The sequence below is a fragment of the Hemibagrus wyckioides genome, linkage group LG06, assembly GCF_019097595.1.
Source record: "Hemibagrus wyckioides isolate EC202008001 linkage group LG06, SWU_Hwy_1.0, whole genome shotgun sequence".
In the NCBI taxonomy this organism is placed as follows: Eukaryota; Metazoa; Chordata; class Actinopteri; order Siluriformes; family Bagridae; genus Hemibagrus; species Hemibagrus wyckioides.
In genome coordinates, this window is record NC_080715.1 from 41,172,142 (window position 1) to 41,189,372 (window position 17,231).

The window sequence follows — 17,231 nt, forward strand, 5'->3', positions numbered from 1 at the left end:
TGTAGTGAGAGTTCAGGTTATAATAAGTCTTATCTGTGCCAAATAAAACATTAGCTGACATCTGCCATAAATACTACAGCGCAGGCCTCCAGGTAACCTTCCCAGAGTTCAACGAGGCCACACTGCCGCGCGTAACCAGAGCTGAGAACAACAGCAACAATAGTGGAAACACACACACACATACACACACATACACACACAGACACACACACAGACACACACACACACACTTTTCAGCAAACTGCTACAGTACACATGTAGCCAGAAAGAGATTACAGCCAGCTGTTACTATAGAAACGATAATCGTGAGCGCACATCTGTCTGAGCTGCCAGAGAACATCTTCTGACCAATCAGAATGCAGAATTTCTTATCCACTGCACTGGATAAGGTCTGACCAATCAGAATGCAGAATTTCTTATCCACTGCACTGGATAAGGTCTGACCAATCAGAATGCAGAATTCAACAACGCTGTGGTGGATGAGGATACGAACGCACATCATCCGAGTATGTCTTTATTCATGCATAGATTTTACACAAACACATTTTCTAGGTCAATTATTAAAGCTCTGGTCATTGATTGACCATTCACGCAGTGGCCGGTGAGTGAAAACACACACAAGGCGGCGGATCGGTCAAGAAAAACAAAGCGACGGCGTCTGGATGAGGAAGTGCAGACGGCATGACAACAGATCCAGACGGTTACTCTTTAACTCCGACTTACACTGAAACGACACTCTGAGGAGAGTAAACATAAATAACACTGCAACACACACACACACACACACACACCTTTATCTTTGTTGACCTGGACAAATCCGTTTGTTATTAGTTTTAGTTGATGTGATGGGTTACAGCTGATAACACACCTTCCGACCAAACAGATTTGAGAAATTAGCTGCGCTGTGATCTTCAACTTTACACACACACACACACACACAGCAGATTCTATTATGGTGAACTCGTTCCGTTTCTAATTCCATTCGGGTTCTTTCAGTTTCCACTGGATTCGGTTTTGTTCGACTTATTTATGAAAATTCGATTTCATTTCTGTCCCACTTTATTCTGCTCTACTCTTTATTTAATTCTATTTCATTTCACTCTATTTTGCTGCATTGTGCTTTACAACATCCTTATTCCATTCTACTTTAGTCGATTTTCTGTTTTCTGCCACTTTATTCTGCTCTATGGAACTTTATTCTCTATTTTCTCTATTTCTCCAGGCTCTTCTAATATACTCTATTCTGTAGTCCAATTCTGTTCTACTGTAGTCTACTGGAGTTTATTTCCTTTTACACGGTTCTGTTTTGTTCTACTTTATTCCCTTTTATCATAGCATGTTCTTCGGTACGCAATTTTATTTTATTTCGATTGTACTCACTTCTACTCTATTTTATTCAGCTTTATACTATTTTATTTTATTCAGTTTATTGTATTTGATTTTATCCAGCTTTATTCTACTCTACTTTATTCATCTTAATTCTATTTTATTTTATTCAGCTTTATTCTGCTGTTTTATTCAGCTTAATTCTATTCTATTTTATTCGGCTTTATTCTACTCTTTTTTATTTAGATTTATTCTACTTTATTTTATTTAGCTTTAATTTGCTCTACTTTATTGTACTCTATTTTACTCAGCCTTATTCTACTCTATTTTATTTGGATTTACTCTACTCTATTTTATTCAGCTTTATTTTGCTCTACTTTATTCTACTCTACTTTATTCAGCTTTATTCTATTTTATTTTATTCAGCTTTATTCTATTTTATTTTACTCAGCCTTATTCTACTCTATTTTATTCAGCTTTATTTTGCTCTACTTTATTCTACTCTACTTTATTCAGCTTTATTCTATTTTATTTTATTCAGCTTTATTCTGCTCTATTTTATTCAGATTTATTTTATTCAGCTTTATTCTACTCTATTTTATTCAGCTTTATTCTATTTTATTTTATTCAACTTTATTTTGCTCTACTTTGTTCTACTCTACTTTATTCAGTTTTGTTCCACTCTATTTTATTCAGCTTTATTCTGCTCTATTTTATTCTAATCTATTTTTAGCTTTATTCTACTCTATTTTATTCAGCTTTATTCTATTTTATTCAACTTTATTTTGCTCTACTTTATTCAGCTTTGTTCTACTCTATTTTATTCTAATCTATTTTTTAGCTTTATTCTAATCTATTTTTTCAGCTTTATTCTACTCTATTTTATTCTACTCTTTTATTCAGCTTTATTCTGCGCTACTTTATTCTGTTCTACTCTGCTTGAGCGTATTCTACATTATTCTATTCTGCTTTTTTGGTAAAAATCATTTTATTCAATTCTACTCTACTTCAGCCTATTCTATTTGTTCCAGTAATACTGTATTTTTTCAAATAGTGGTTTAATATTTTTACATACACTTTAGTCCATACTAGCCTATTCAATTAAATTCTATTCTATTCTACTTTATACTAATCCTCTGCTCTACTCTACACAGCTGTATGTCGTGTATATAATCGTCACACTTGTGTCTATATTACATTTTCTTATATGACAGCGGTACATTAATGTTACCTGTAGCTGTTCTAGCAGCGGACTTATATCCGGAAGCGTCACGCCGTCTGTTTGTTCATGCGACTCTTGTGCGGTGAGCAGAATTATGGGATTGCCTTCAGTAAGAAGGACACGTGCAATGCTCCAGCAAATTTGTCCTTCAGAGCCGTCCTTATTCTGCTTTCCGAAAATTTGCAGGCGTGCAGACGGACGGCGAGAACGCAGTCTAACCAAAGCAGGATAACACGTGACATCCTTGCGTTTTATAGATTTTAGAACTATAAAAGGAAGCTCTTTAGTCAGATTAATTAGGCTCTAAAAAATTAAAAACATTAAACGGCGATCATTTAGAAATAGCTTGTTCAGTTATGATGAACAGCAAATAAATAAATAAATTAATTAATTAATTAAGTAATTAAAAAAAAGTCTAATCTCTGACCTGAGATCAGTTTCTGCTTCAGAAAAACAAGGCGACAGTGTCCACAGGAGATCAGACCCGGAGGCTTGTTCCTCTCTTCTTCTCTCTCTCTTTCTCTCTCTGTCTCTCTCTCACTCTCTCTCTCTGTCTCTCTCTCTGTCTCTCTCGCTCTGTCTCTGTCTTTCTCTCTCTCTCTTTCTCTCTCTCTCAGTTCTGAGACTTTGTGAGGATGATGTTTTAAAGGTCAGAGCTCAGTTTCTCTTTACCTGCGCAGGTGTGTGTGTGTGTGTGTGTGTGTGTGTGTGTCAAGGGCCTGCTTTATATCCCAGGTGAGTGGCAGCTAAATTGGTAAGTACCTGACATTTGGTTGGGTAAATTATGGGTTTTTAGAGTCCATCAGGGAAATGATGCTTAAACTAATAAGTGTGTGTGTGTGTGTGTGTGTGTGTGTAATTCAGTGGCCTTAGCTCAACTCCAAAATCACTCCAGTGGCCATAAACAGGAAATTCAACCCGGCCCCTGAGTGTTGCACAAGAGGATTGTGGGTAAAGACCCAGGGTTAACACGGCTCCAGTCACCGCCACGTTCGTAATCAACTTGCAGGAAAAGTAAGAGATTATTCGGGACAGGAAGTAGCTTGTGGGTCAGAGATCTCACACTCGGAGCCTGGTTCTATCAGGATGTAGTGCTTAAAGGCATTTAGCTATAAAAGCAGTTTTAAAGTTTAGCACAGAGCTAGAACGTGTCCTTCTGTTAATACGGGACATAGTAAACTTCTTACCAGATAATCAGACAATAGTGCTGCTGAATACTGGATCCTGATTGGTCAGAAATGCACTTGGTCTAACGTTTCTATAGTAACCAATCAATCACACCTCAGCTACCAGTTACAGAGCGTGAAGGATAACATGAGCTTGACATGAAGCCAGCAAACAGCATCTTGTTAAACCGCCTGCTTTAGAGAAAGGCGCAGTCTGCCCTCTTCCTCATACATGAGCTCACAGACGCCGCATGATCAGCTAGTGTAGCAGTGATTGACAAGGCCCGCACAGCGGTGGTGGCTCAAGTGGTTAAGGCTCTGGGTCTTTGACCAGAACATCAGTGGTTCAAGCCCCAAGTTGCCACTATTGACGGCAGTGCAACTGCTGCCACTGCTGACCAGAAGATTGGAGGTTCAAGCCCCAGCACTGCCAAGTTGGGCCCTTGAGCAAGGCCCTTAACCCTCTCTGCTCCTAGGTATCATGCACTCAAGGATGGCATATGTGAAGAAAGTTACTGTGCTGTAATGTACATGTGACAAATAAGGGCCCCTCCCATGCAAAAGGAACAGAACAGTCATTTTTATCTGAAAGGAAGTGAAATGAGATGCATTTAAACACTGAGGGACTTTCCTCAACGCTTTAAACCTTTAAGCTTTAAACCTTTCCCTCGCTTTTTCCAACCGAAAAAAACCTCAGAACTTAGTTATCTGCATGATCGAACTCCATACTTGGAAGGGTTACTGTTTAACAGAGTAGGTGTACATTTTCTGTGTTTTATGCTGCGTAGCCTGAAACTTGTCCACGATTTCAGGCAAAAAACCTCGTATCAATAATTCACACTTCCTGTACAGGGGAAGTCTTTTCAGGACAAACCACATCGTCCCTCATTCGTCCTTCTCCGCCTCGAACGGCTCCAACTCGGGTTCGTTCCAGCATCCTGCTGTGTGTGTGTGTGTGTGTGTGTGTGTCTTTTCTGCGCCAAGACTCACACACTTGCTCGTGCACACAGACTCACCGTTTTCTTCGTCGCTGCGTCACAGTCCACGTCAGACGTTTTGAACTCGGGGGTGGGAGCGGCAGCGTTGGACGGCATCATCGGATCCAGACCCGGCTACTTAGCGATGCATTTAGAAATGAACGCGGATGAGAAAGAAAGTACGTTTTTTCTGGGACGATGTTGCTGATCCACCTTCCGTCCTTCAGGTCCTCCTTCTTCTCCCTGTGGAAGAAGTGAGAAACATTTCTGTTATTAAGAAAGCATTTAAAATTAATAATCTATAAATTGTTGCGCGATTAAATCTTACGGCTACGATTTAGAGGCGTACGAAATGTCCGTCGCTACATAATAACAGCAGAATAAGTTTCATTTCAGCTGAATGTACAAATCAAATCAGAACTGTTTTACCGTAGAACTCCGCCTTCAGAACTTAGGCCACGCCTCCTAACTTTTGCCCGTTCTTTTAAGTAGCGGGGATCGTTGCTGCATCTGGTGAATCTGTTCACTGGTTAACTTTAATTTAAGTGTTTTCATCTTTTTCTACTATAGAACAGGCCACGCCCACTTGCAAAAAAAGTACAAGTCCAAGACGAGCCACGAGCGGCACGGGGATCCGACGTGTTCTAGTGTGGATTTTATTTTAGGCCAAATGATTCTTTTAAGTGAATCAAATTTGATTTGATCCTTTCTGAATCAGATTTGATTCTTTTAAGTTAATCGAATTTGATTTGATCCTTTCTGAATCAGATTTGATTCTTTTAAGTGAATCAAATTTGATTTGATACTTTTTGAATCACATCTGATTCTTTTAAGTGAATTGAATTTGATTTGATCCTTTCTGAATCAGATTTGATTCTTTGAAGTGAATCAAATTTGATTTGATTCTTTTTTTAAATCAGATTTGATTATTTTAAGTGAATCAAATTTGAATGGATTCTTTTTTAATCAGATTTGATTCTTTTATGTGCATCAAATTTGATTTGATTCTTTTTTAATCATATGTGATACTTTTTCAGATTTGATTGTATTCTTTTTTAATCAGATGTGATTCAATTAAAAGAATCAAATTTGATTCAATTAAAAGAATCACATCTGATTAAAAAAGAATGAATTCAAATTTGATTAAAATTCTTTTAAGTGAATCAAATTTGAATTGATTCTTTTTGAATCAGATTTGATCCTTTTAGGTGAATCAAATCCAATTCTTTTGAGTAACAAAGCGGTAGAAACGTCCTGAGTTGAGCTGAAGAGACGCACTGACGCAATGTTTGTTTTACCGTGCAAACATAAAACGAGTGAATCGTTCACCAGCCGCTCTTCGGCGTTTAAGGCGTCTTTAAACGTGTTGTGTAGCAGCTGTAATACAGTTGTGGAATGGGGTGAAATGTCTGGGGTTTTCCACAGAGGCTTTTCATCATCGACAAAAGCAGCAATTTGAGCATCAGTCAAACTCTCTTTATGTAGAAGCAACACAGGAGAGTCGTTTAACCTCATTACCTTGTCGGCTCGCGGCGGCGCAGTCAGCACTTTTAAAAAAAAATTTTTTTGTTTGGTTTTTTTGCGGGAGAGAGGAATGAAGACAAGCAAGTCGTGGCCTGGCTCACTGTAAAAATCCTCCCGCATGGGACTGGCCTGTGTAACATGGCGGTCGCTGAACTGCTGCCAGTTACTATCCTGAGCAGCGCTGCGTCCTTCAGCGCCAAACTACAGCGTCTCGCTAGCGTGGACCGTCCCGCACGCTAACCCTGGTGTTGATCAGGCTGTTAGTGCACGAAGTGCTACACAATTCGATTTCGGACTTTTCTTTTCCACGGGATTCCACTACAGCCTTCACTGTGACCACAGAAGAACAAAACAAGGCCACGACTCAGTTTGTCGGTTTTCCGGAGCTGTGAAGCCAACTTCTCTACTCCAATACTTATCGCTAATTAGCTAGCTAATCATCTTGCTAGCTCTAAAGTGAAAGGAAACTGATATCTAAATAAAGAAAAACTCCATCGTTCTGTGCCAGTTTAATGAGTCTTTTTGAGACCACGCTGTTGCTAGGCAACTTGGAAATACACGTTCGAGCGTAATCCAGCTAATGACCGAGGCTAAATATTTATCCAGTGAAGCTTTTATAAAGACAACAAGATAATATGTGTGGGAAAATGCACGCTTAAGTAAATTATTTAAAAAAAGAAAAAAAAAGAAAAAAACAACTCTAGACGGCTAACACCACATTTAGCATGAAGTAAAGTTCCACTAGCGCTGACAGAAACACCAACATGTCTGAAGTAAAAATCTTCTTGTAACCAGCGTAAACAGACCCAAGTATGAAGCGGAGGGTGTACGGAACACAGGGAGCATGCTAATGCAGTATGCTAACACAGTAATTTACTCAGCAGTTTTTCTCCTCAGAATCAGTTCACACTGTATTAAACTCTCAAAAATACAAAACTGAAGTATTTTTTACAGCAAAATGACAACGTTTTCACTCTTTTAGCTGAAATGTGTCAAAATCAACAGAATAAAGACAAATGGACAAAAACATCCAGACTTTCAGCAGTTCCGTCATGACTAAAGTCTCCCCCTGACTAAAACGCATCAACTGCTAATTTTTTTGTTGTTGCTATATCTGGAAATCAGCAGAACTTCCCAAATATACAATTCTGAAATTTTTGACTTTCACTCTCAAGAACACCCAAGTTAGACGTTTATCTAAACAACTGAATCAGCTTTTAAACACACACACACACACACACACACTTTTTCTCTTTCTCTACATATTTACCTCAGACACTTGAGTATTTTACTTCATCTCCACAGAAAAGAGACTAATCTCTCCAGAAAATCAACATTTCACTCAGATCTCTTGCTAAATGGCTGAGAAAAGACTCCATGTGACTAAAACTACGCTGTAATTACACCGCTGCAATTAGCACTGGATGCTAACTCAAATCCATGGTCTCTGCTGTACTGGAAACGTTGCTGCTGCTAGATGATTTGATCTGACTTGTAGGAATTGTGATGATGATGAGGTAATACTACAGAATTAGCATAGATAAGATATAATATTTAACACAGCGATGTACTCGTATACTCTGTTGCTATAATTTAGCGATTTAAGTGCTTTTTTTAATCTGCAGGGACGTTTTAGGCGACTATCCGTCGTTCACTCGTGAGCTCCTTCGAGTGAAAAGGTGTGAAATCACCTGTGGCAGGTGTGGCATGGAAACCCCACAGGGACGTGCAGGAGCCTGTAGACTCTGTTGATTAAAACGTCGCCGTCGGGTTCTAACATGAAATATTTCTCAGCCGGGATCGTATTGATCGGTTCCAGGAGGTTAAAAAAAGGTAAATAAAAAAAATTAAAAAAAGACCACTGGATGTTACCTAGAAACGGGTGAGACCGGTGGAGCGGGTTTGATACGTAGTGTGTGAGGAAAGTGCTGAGTGTTTGAGGAAGGAGTCTCCAGTGTCAGCCCTTTGTGGGGTTTTTTTTTTTAAGCAATATGCCACAGGCAAGTTGTAGGAGTCATATCGCACACGCAATTGTACCATTATCCTGACCGCTGTTGTTTGTTGTTGCTTCACTAGCAAAAACAGATCCTGATTCAGCCCCAGTCGCTTTATAGCACGCAGGCTAACAGACTAGCCAGCTACCTCATGTTGATTTTGTACATTAACGTAAAATCGAGCTTGGTTAACCTAAACATTAGAACTCGTGGAACGCTGCTCGTCCAATCAGATTAGAGGACCAGAACTAGCTGTTGTGTAACGTAAGTCAGGACCGTTTCCTTGATGTCATAAATTACTGTGGTGTAAACGGAATAAAGCACAGACTGATCTAAAACGCTACACACCTGAGTGTATTTTTTTGTTCCTTAGCTATGTTAATGTTTAGCTAGCCCCAAGTTTTCCACAACTTCCAGCCTTGACCACTCTGCAATTTTTAATCTAGATTTAGAATTTCCATATTTGAATGTTTGTTTTTTCGGTCAGTCGGGATCGCTTTGATGTTTGCCGAGTTGCTAGTGGAGGTAGCTAGCTGAAGAAATCTGTGCTCTCTGGCAAGCTAAACACGAAAATATTTTCATATACAAGTGTGGCATTGATGATGGTGACTCGTTCAAAATAGTAGCACACTTCATAAGCAGATTGATCTATCTATCTATCTATCTATCTATCTATCTATCTATCTATCTATCTATCTATCTATCTATCTATCTATCTGTCTGTCTGTCTATCTAGCTGTCTATCTCTCTATCTGTCTGTCTGTCTGTCTGTCTATCTATCTATCTATCTATCTATCTATCTATCTATCTGAGATTCTTATTGTAAATCAGGTGACCCTGATTGACCGGCAGATTCAGGTGTGTAGCTCTAAGGTAAAGCCATAAGCACTAAATAAGCGAGTTACACACACCTGTATAAAGATCTCAGCTACACAACTATACAACGATTACGACACTGATATTACCGACAACTGATAAACGAACTGAAACATGGAAACATACATAAGAACCCAGAGGTCCATTAAAAAAATCGTGATACAATAATTAAGCGTTTTGCGTTAACGGCGAATTCTAAAACGATCTGAGTTACCACGCTAACACCTCACGCGAACACCTGCAGGGTTTGTTTTCAAATATTATAACACAACATCCACGTTGTTCCATAACTGTAACAGTGTTTAATCTAATCTAAACTGGTGTTAATGGTGTTATTAAACAGTGTGGATGTTCTAGCAGGGTTTTGAAGATGTAAAACAACCCCGCAGGTGATGAAGACAATCCTGTTCCTCTGAATGAACGCCCACAGGTTCATCTAAGCGGGTGTTAAGTCACCAATCTGCAACTCTACTCAGCGCTGAAGCTTTACACACAATCCTGTACAAGTGTTTATTCAACACTGGGGGGAGTGTGAGTACAGCGCTGAGTGAACACTTCGAGTGTTACAGTGTCTATAAAGGTGCGTTAAGTCGTTATTAAGTGTTTAATACACTCTCATGGTCTACAAATTTGCGTTAAGAAATTTGTTGATTCGATGTATTGACTAGATTTGTACGGTACCCACAGGGTTGAGTTAAGAACTGAGGGTTTAATATATTCTTATGACACTGAATTAACCCCCACAGGGTTGAGTTATGAGTTGAGTGTTTAATACATTCTTACGGTATTAAATTAACCTCCACAGGGTTGAGTCAAGTATTGAGTGTTTAATATATTCTTATAGCACTTAATTAACCCCCACAGGGTTGAGTTAAGAAATGTATTAATCAATGTATTGACTAAGTTTGTACGGTATTGAATTAATCCCTACAGGGTTAAGAGTTGAATGTTTAATATATACTTATAGGACTGAATTAACCCCCACAGGGTTGAGTTGAGAAATGTATTAATCGATGTATTGACTAAGTTTGTATGGTATTGAATTAACCCCCACAGGGTTGAGTTAATAGTTGAGTGTTTAATAAATACTTATAGCACTGAATTAACCCCCACAGGGTTGAGAGTTTAATAAATACTTATAGCACTGAATTAACCCCCACAGGGTTGAGTTAATTGTTTATTACACTCTGACACTCCATAGGGTACAATCAACACTTACAGGATTACATTAGGACATTAGGTGTTTAATACACTGTTATGATCTTACAGTATTGAGTTAACCCCCACAGGGTTGAGTTAAAACATCCTGAAGTGTTTAGTACACTCTAACAGCATTAACACCTACAGTGTTGCGTAAGGACAGTGTCCACGTCCTGATTCGACACCGCCGGGGGGCTGCGTCTCAAACCGCGTACTAGATTTGTCAAAATCAGGACTCCACTATGAGGAGACACAGTGTGTAGTACAGCAGTGCTCGGATTGAGACGCGGCCGGAGGTGTTTAATTCAGCGCTGGAGGGATTGATCTGTCTCTACCAAGTTCCGCGCGAGGCAAAAAAAAAAAACAAAAAAACAACCCTCCGGTGTTCTCCGGTTATTTTCCACTAACGGCGAATAGGAAGCTCCGCGACCGGATTTAATCGTTACTCAGTGAACATATATTTTTATTTCTCGAAGGTGACTCGTGAGGGCTGAAGGAGGAGGAGGGGAGGGGGGTGGGGGGGTGGAGGGGTGGACGGCGAATCCCGGAGACATACGCCACACCGTTAGTGCGTACGCGCGCGCGCGCGTCTCGGTTCGGTTCGGAATTTGCACGCAGAGGAAAAAAAAAATAGAGAGAGGGAGAGAGAGAGAGAGAGAGAGAGAGAGAGAGAGAAGAGGAAAATGTTGTGAAACGTTACCCGTTTCGCCGGCCCCAGGCCTGAGCCCCCCTCCGGTAGTCGCTTGCGCGCTGCCCCGTCCCGTCTTCCCTCCGCGGCCGCTCTCTCTCTCTCTCTCTCTCTCTCTCTCACTCACTCTCTCACTCCGGCCCCGGTGGCTCGCTCACTGGGGCTCTCACGCGCCGCCGCAGAGGACGTCAGACCGGAAGAGATTCCGCAGGGTCCTAAAAACGGTGGGAGAGTCGTCGTCGTCGTCGTCGGTGTTCGTGACATCACGGGAAAAGCGCGCGCGCAAAAGAGAGAGAGAGAGAGAGAAAGAGAGTGGATGCTGACGTATTTTGGAACTGTAACGGTTTGGAACGCAGTGGCGGGTTTGATCGACCAAGACGCACGAGCGCAGAATATTTAAATTAGAAAAATAACCCACAAATAAATAAAATAAAAGGGGTGTGTTAACAAACATCTCACTGTCTCTCAGAAATACAAACAGACTCTGTGTGGAAATGTTGGAAAAACTCCAAGTGTAACATTCAGAACTAGAAAATAAAGGAACAGAACTTCACTGAGGTGGAACCGTCGAGAAGACGTGTTCCGTATCATTTGTGTGCTACTGGAATTAGCTCCAAAGCTTCGAACGTACATCTGTGGTCCTTAAGCTCCAATTATACACCATAAATAGTTCCATAAAGATATAAAGACAGGCAGAAAAGACTTCTAGTAATCAGTCATTCAAACATTAATGCGCTAATTCTAAATCTAGCCATGTGGGTCACAGTCCAGTGACTTCTGTGCCGGTCCCAAGCCCGGATAAATAGAGAGGGTTGCGTCAGGAAGAGCATCTGGCGTAAAACATTGCCAAATTCAATCATGTGAATCGTCAGTACTCTGAAGAGGTAAAGAAGCGAGTGCAGGCAGGTCGGAATGGGTGGAGAAAGGTGTCGGGAGTTCTGTGTGAGAATAAAGGGGAAGGTGTACGAGACAGTGATGAGACTGGCCATGCTGTATTGTTTAGAGACACTGAGGAAGAGACAGGAGCCAGAGCTGGAGATGTTGAGGTTCTCTTCGGTTGGACCGCTCATGTTGGATGTTTGGGGGACGACATTAGGGAGAGGACAGAATAAGATGGTTTGGACAGGTCCAGAGGAGGGAGAGTGAGTATATTGGTAGGAGAATGTTGGACATGGAGCTGCCAGGAAGGAGGCAAAGAGGAAGGCCAAAGAGGAGGTATATGGAGGGAATAAATGAGGATATGAAGTGTTGAGGATGCAGAAGTTAGGGATAGGTGGAGAGAGACGATTCGCTGTGGAGACCCCTGAAGGGAAAAGCCCAAAGAAGAAAAAGAAGAAGAAGAATGCACTAATTCTACAAAGTTAGCATTGCTATGGTAACAGCTCTCTCACAGGAACTTCTACAGCAGACGGCTCACATAAACAATCGTTTTTTTTTTAATTGATATGTTGAGAAGTTTTCTGTAAGATGGTGATTATTCAGCGTGGGAGGAAGGAGTCTCCAGCATCAGAGCTCTGAAACAATCAACAGGTTTTTCTGACTGGCTTCTGGACATGGTTTTTTGTTTGTTTGTTTGTTTCGAGAGAATAAAGAAGAGCCGGTGAGGGAGGAAAGAGTTTATTGCTGTTCATGGTGTGAGTGAGAACAGGAAATGACCTCAGCATTAATAGTAGCTATAATTAGATAAAATGTATGACATGTGGCTGTTTAAAGATGCGTAAAAATTTTAATTGTTGGTTTAAAGTGAATGAATAATAATGGTAAGTAGTAACGCCACACCTCTCCATCACTGATTGATTATTTTCCCCTGACACTTGTGAATTTCTGCCTCAGATTAGAGGTAAGAAGCGGTGTGAAGTAAACGATGATCGAAAATAAAAACGGAGGCGTCAGCTGTCCACCAAATCCGTGCGGGCTTCGCCGCTTATTATTGCCCCATTTCCCTTTGTGCTCCATAACACACTAATACCGAGCAGCTGAGATCCAAAATGGCTCCACCGAGCTCGGAGTGACCCACTTACTGCCTCTGACAATGCACACACACACACACACACACACACAGAGCATAGCTGTGATGTAAAGCAGCTCCAAAGAGCCACAGACTGAGAAGGAGGTCATAAATAAAGCGTCTCACCTCAAAATTACCCCCCATCATGAGCAGGTCAAACACACACACACACACACACACTATGAGACTGAACAGAGCGCTGTTTCATGTTCACACAGGCAGTAACAGAAGGTGAAAGGTTATTAGGATTAGTAGAAATGGATAAAATAATTGAAATAAAGGTCATGATGTAATAAAAAAAAATCCCTATGAACAGCGCTATAATTAAAATGACCCTTCTGATAGTGTAGTGCTGGGGTTTAGTCCTGGCTTCACCCCTACGTAAAGCAGCGATGCAGCGGCGCTTTATTCCTGACTAGCCGAGCCTAGCGCCTGCGGTAACTTGGAGCAGCGTCATCATCGTCCTCCTGTAACGCCTCACAACCTCGCACGGGAAAATACAGCACCAAGCAACAGATTAGCACCAGAATCACAAACAGATAAAAAAAGAAAGAAAGAAAGAAAGAAAACACTTAATGCGTTTCAGCTTGGAGTTTTCCAATGTGGGCGGGGTTTCCCCGAAAACTATTCAGATGAAGCCCCGCCCACAATCACTGTCCAGTTGGTTTCTGCTACATGGGCTGAAGTCCATGTGTCCTTTTACAATTTTTTTTTTCCTTCTGGCATTTAGGACACTGCCCTGTGTGTGTGTGTGTGTGTGTGAGAGAAGAAATGAACAGGAAGGGAGGAACTGAAACAGAGGAAGGCTTAACAAGGGAGAATGGGGAAGGGAAAGGGAGCAGATTTGGAATGTGTCCTTGGGTAAACCGTAGCTGGGCTATTTTAACACACACACACACACACACACACACACACACACACACAGCTGTTCCAATTATACAGCGATCTGATTAGTCCGCGTATCAAATTACGTCACTTTCGTTTGAGCCTCATCGTCTCTTTGAGGCATGCTTTCACATACGCTTTACCTGACAACACACACACACACACACACTCACACTCAGACACACACGCTGTCCTCGGCTCGCCTCACTCTCATTAAAATGCGCTCCATGTCGCGCCTGCTTGCGTTGGCGGCTCGCCAAGATGGCCGTCTGACCGCACACATACACACACACACACACACACACACCTCACATACATGTCCTCACTCGATCCATCTCTACCGCTGCTCTCCCGCTGGTTTCTTCTGTCTCGTCGCCGCCGTGGGGTCAGAGGTCATCGTTTTAGTCTCGATTGATGATGTCCTCGACTAGCCCCCTGGTTAAGGAGGTCAGAAAGGAAAAGCTCTGTCGAAAACCTTTCTGTCCAGCTCAATCATTTACTGTCCGTCAGTCCAGATGATGAAAGGAGTGCGTTTTTGTCTTTAATCCCAGCATAGGCCAGTATCCAGGGCGTGTTCGAAAGAAATACAAGGATTATTTTTTATATTCTTGCTTAAAGGCCAAACTATATATTTGATTCAGGAGCCTCGGTTCGCTGCCTCCTTTAAGCTTTATTAGCAGCGTAGATTTCTAGCGAGTTTGGTAGCAGCGTGGCGGAACTTTGACGCCAGCGGCCGTCTTCAGTCGCAGCGACATCGTTTCTCATTCTCTGCGTTTTGTAGTTGAAAAGATTTGTTCAAGCTGCTCAGGAAACCCCCTGAGATTTTTCATGCATTGCTTCTAAAAGCGACCAATAGGACAACTTTACACACCGCTGCTTTAATGGCCAGGTCACTCTACAGTACTTACCTCAGTTCATCCTTCCCCCCGTGTGATGCCGTCCAGTCTGAAGTCATGTACTTCCTACTATATACCGCTTATAACATGATTATGTACTTATATATATATATATAAGAATATTTATTTATTTTTAACAATTTCTATTTTTACGAATATATATTTCTTTGAAAAAATTGTACAGCTGAATTTGAAATTGAACAGTTAAAATATGTCTGTAAAAATAATTGAAAAAGTATATTCTATGTACAAATATTTTATTTTTACATATTTATTTTTTTATTTTTTAAACTTTTTTTGTGTATTTAATTTTTAAAAAATATTTTATAATAGATAATAAATAAATAATAATGAATAAATAAATTTATTTAATTAATTAATTAATTAATTAATTAATTAACATAAATAAATCATCGTTTTCAACATTTATTAAAATATTTGACACAAAGGGAAAATAATCTTTAAATATCTATAAACACCTTAAAGATTAATCTCAACATCAAAACAGCTGCTTCCAGTCCATTTCTAAAGAGTTTTGAGAAAAAAAAAAAATTAAAATAAAAAATGATCAAATTTAAAATATAATAATAAAAAAACCACAATATTTCAGAAAAGCATGACATCATTGATCAGGATTTCTAGATTGTGTTGTATTTTAAATTTCCCAGTAGGAGTTTTATCCCGACTCGCCGTACACCAGGAACCTAGATTTGCCTTTTATAGTCTGTTATAAGATTAGTCAGAAAACTTCGTAAAAAGCATCTAAAATCGACCAATAGGATGGCGGCGAAATCGCCGAACAGCTACACGTACACCAGTAGTGATGGGGATATATACGAAATCTCGTTATGGGCAGATGAATATCCGTATCACGTCACGCTCTGGTTTTGAAGGACGTGTGTGTTCATGTGACGATGGTGTAAGCTGTTTGTGATGGAATATGTTCATCGTGTAATCGGACACGGAGAATATAGGCTATTGCTCAGTCCGTTACAGAAAGAAAGGAAGGGAGGACTGGACGTCAGGAATAACAGCTGGACAAAAGAGACAGGAGGCTCGAGTGCTGAGACTGATGGCAGGATGTTGGAGCTGGTTAGGAGGCTGTGGGTGGTGTCGCTCTCAAGAACGTGTGAAGAGTGCGCTGCAGCCGAGCCCAGAAACGTCTCCGGAGACTCATTAATGTTACACCTGTGGCAGAAACCGATAATGATGCACCAGAGACACACACACACACACACACACAGCCCAGTCATGCATGTGAATCACCTGACCAACCCATTTTAATAGGTCACTGTGTTACTAGGGAGAATTCCAGACAGGCGCAAAGCAAATACAGGCCACGTTCTCTCAAGATGAGCACCGTTATCTTTATGATCCCACAGGTCAAAGGTCAAACCCAAATCCCTGACCCTGAGATTTGAACTCTTTGAAATAAATTCCTAAGCCTTCTACATTTTTACTCATTAGCCAGACGCAGAGCCGGGAATCCGAGAAGACAGGCAGGAAACTTTCTTTCACCTGAAAACGTGTGTGGATGTGGTGAGGCGTTCACGTATTGTTTAATACGTATGGAAGGAGTCTCCGGTGTCAGGACTTTTGTGACAGGAAGTGTTCCAAAAGTAGAAAGAGTTCAGGAGTTTAGTCAGAGAAAGAATGCTGAGAATTTTTTAGAGCTGTATATCAGTGTTGACGTTAAACGTAACAGTAAACGGATAAAAAGCACATTGATAGGAGGTGTGGCCTCATGAGCAGCTGTGTTAGAACTGATTCAGCTGGATATAATAGTTCCAGTGCTGTGTATTGAACAGATCTGCAGTTTACACCATGACAAGCTGTAGCCTCAGTACACAACTTTAACAGAAATTCGACACAATTTTTACTCAGCTCGTCGCTTTAAGTGTTTAACAAGTTGTTTTTTCTCAGTTCAGATTAGTGGTACACAAATAAGCTCCGCCCCCATATACAACCATTGTGTTTTCTCTCTCTCACACACACAGAAGGATACAAGGATTTGATTTGTACATTTTATATTGCTCTTCACCTCACAGACGAACTTTACACCCCGCTGCTTTAATGAACAGGTCATGTTACAGTACATACCTCAGTTTATCCTTCCTGTGTGATGCTGTTTGATGTGAAGAGTCATTTTGGCTCTTGAATATACATTTCTTTGAAAATTGAACAGTTAAATGTCTATAAAAATAATTTTGAAAATATTTTATTTATAAAAATATATAAACAATTAATGCAATTAAAATATTTAAAGGTAAAAAAAATTGTAAATTTTTTATAAAAAATGTAGATTAATCTTATCAAAGTAGCAGTTACTTTCTAAAAAATTTCAAATTAATTAAATAATCCATTTATATAGAATTTAATAATAATAATAATAATAATAATAATAATAATAATAAAGATAGCACAATATCTCAGAAAAGCGTAGTGTGACATAATAATATACAAATCCTG

General features: G+C 40.2%; 1 protein-coding gene across 6 annotated transcripts in view; it reads right to left on the reverse strand.

Annotated features, from left to right (window-relative positions):
• dnmt3aa (DNA (cytosine-5-)-methyltransferase 3 alpha a) overlaps positions 1–11,183 on the reverse strand; it is a 55,978-nt gene extending 44,795 nt beyond the window's left edge. For 2 of the 6 annotated variants that reach the window (XM_058391667.1, XM_058391665.1), the window contains exons 1-2: positions 10,986–11,182; positions 4,731–4,934 (exon numbers count right to left, since the gene is read on the reverse strand). In XM_058391667.1, coding sequence (XP_058247650.1) covers positions 4,731–4,811 — 81 coding nt within the window. In that variant the 5' untranslated portion in view covers positions 4,812–4,934; positions 10,986–11,182. Of the gene's footprint in view, positions 1–4,730; positions 4,935–10,985 lie in introns of all 6 variants that reach the window. The other 4 variants (XM_058391666.1, XM_058391663.1, XM_058391671.1 and 1 more) reach the window with 4 other exon arrangements.
• Between the last annotated feature and the right edge of the window lie 6,048 nt (positions 11,184–17,231).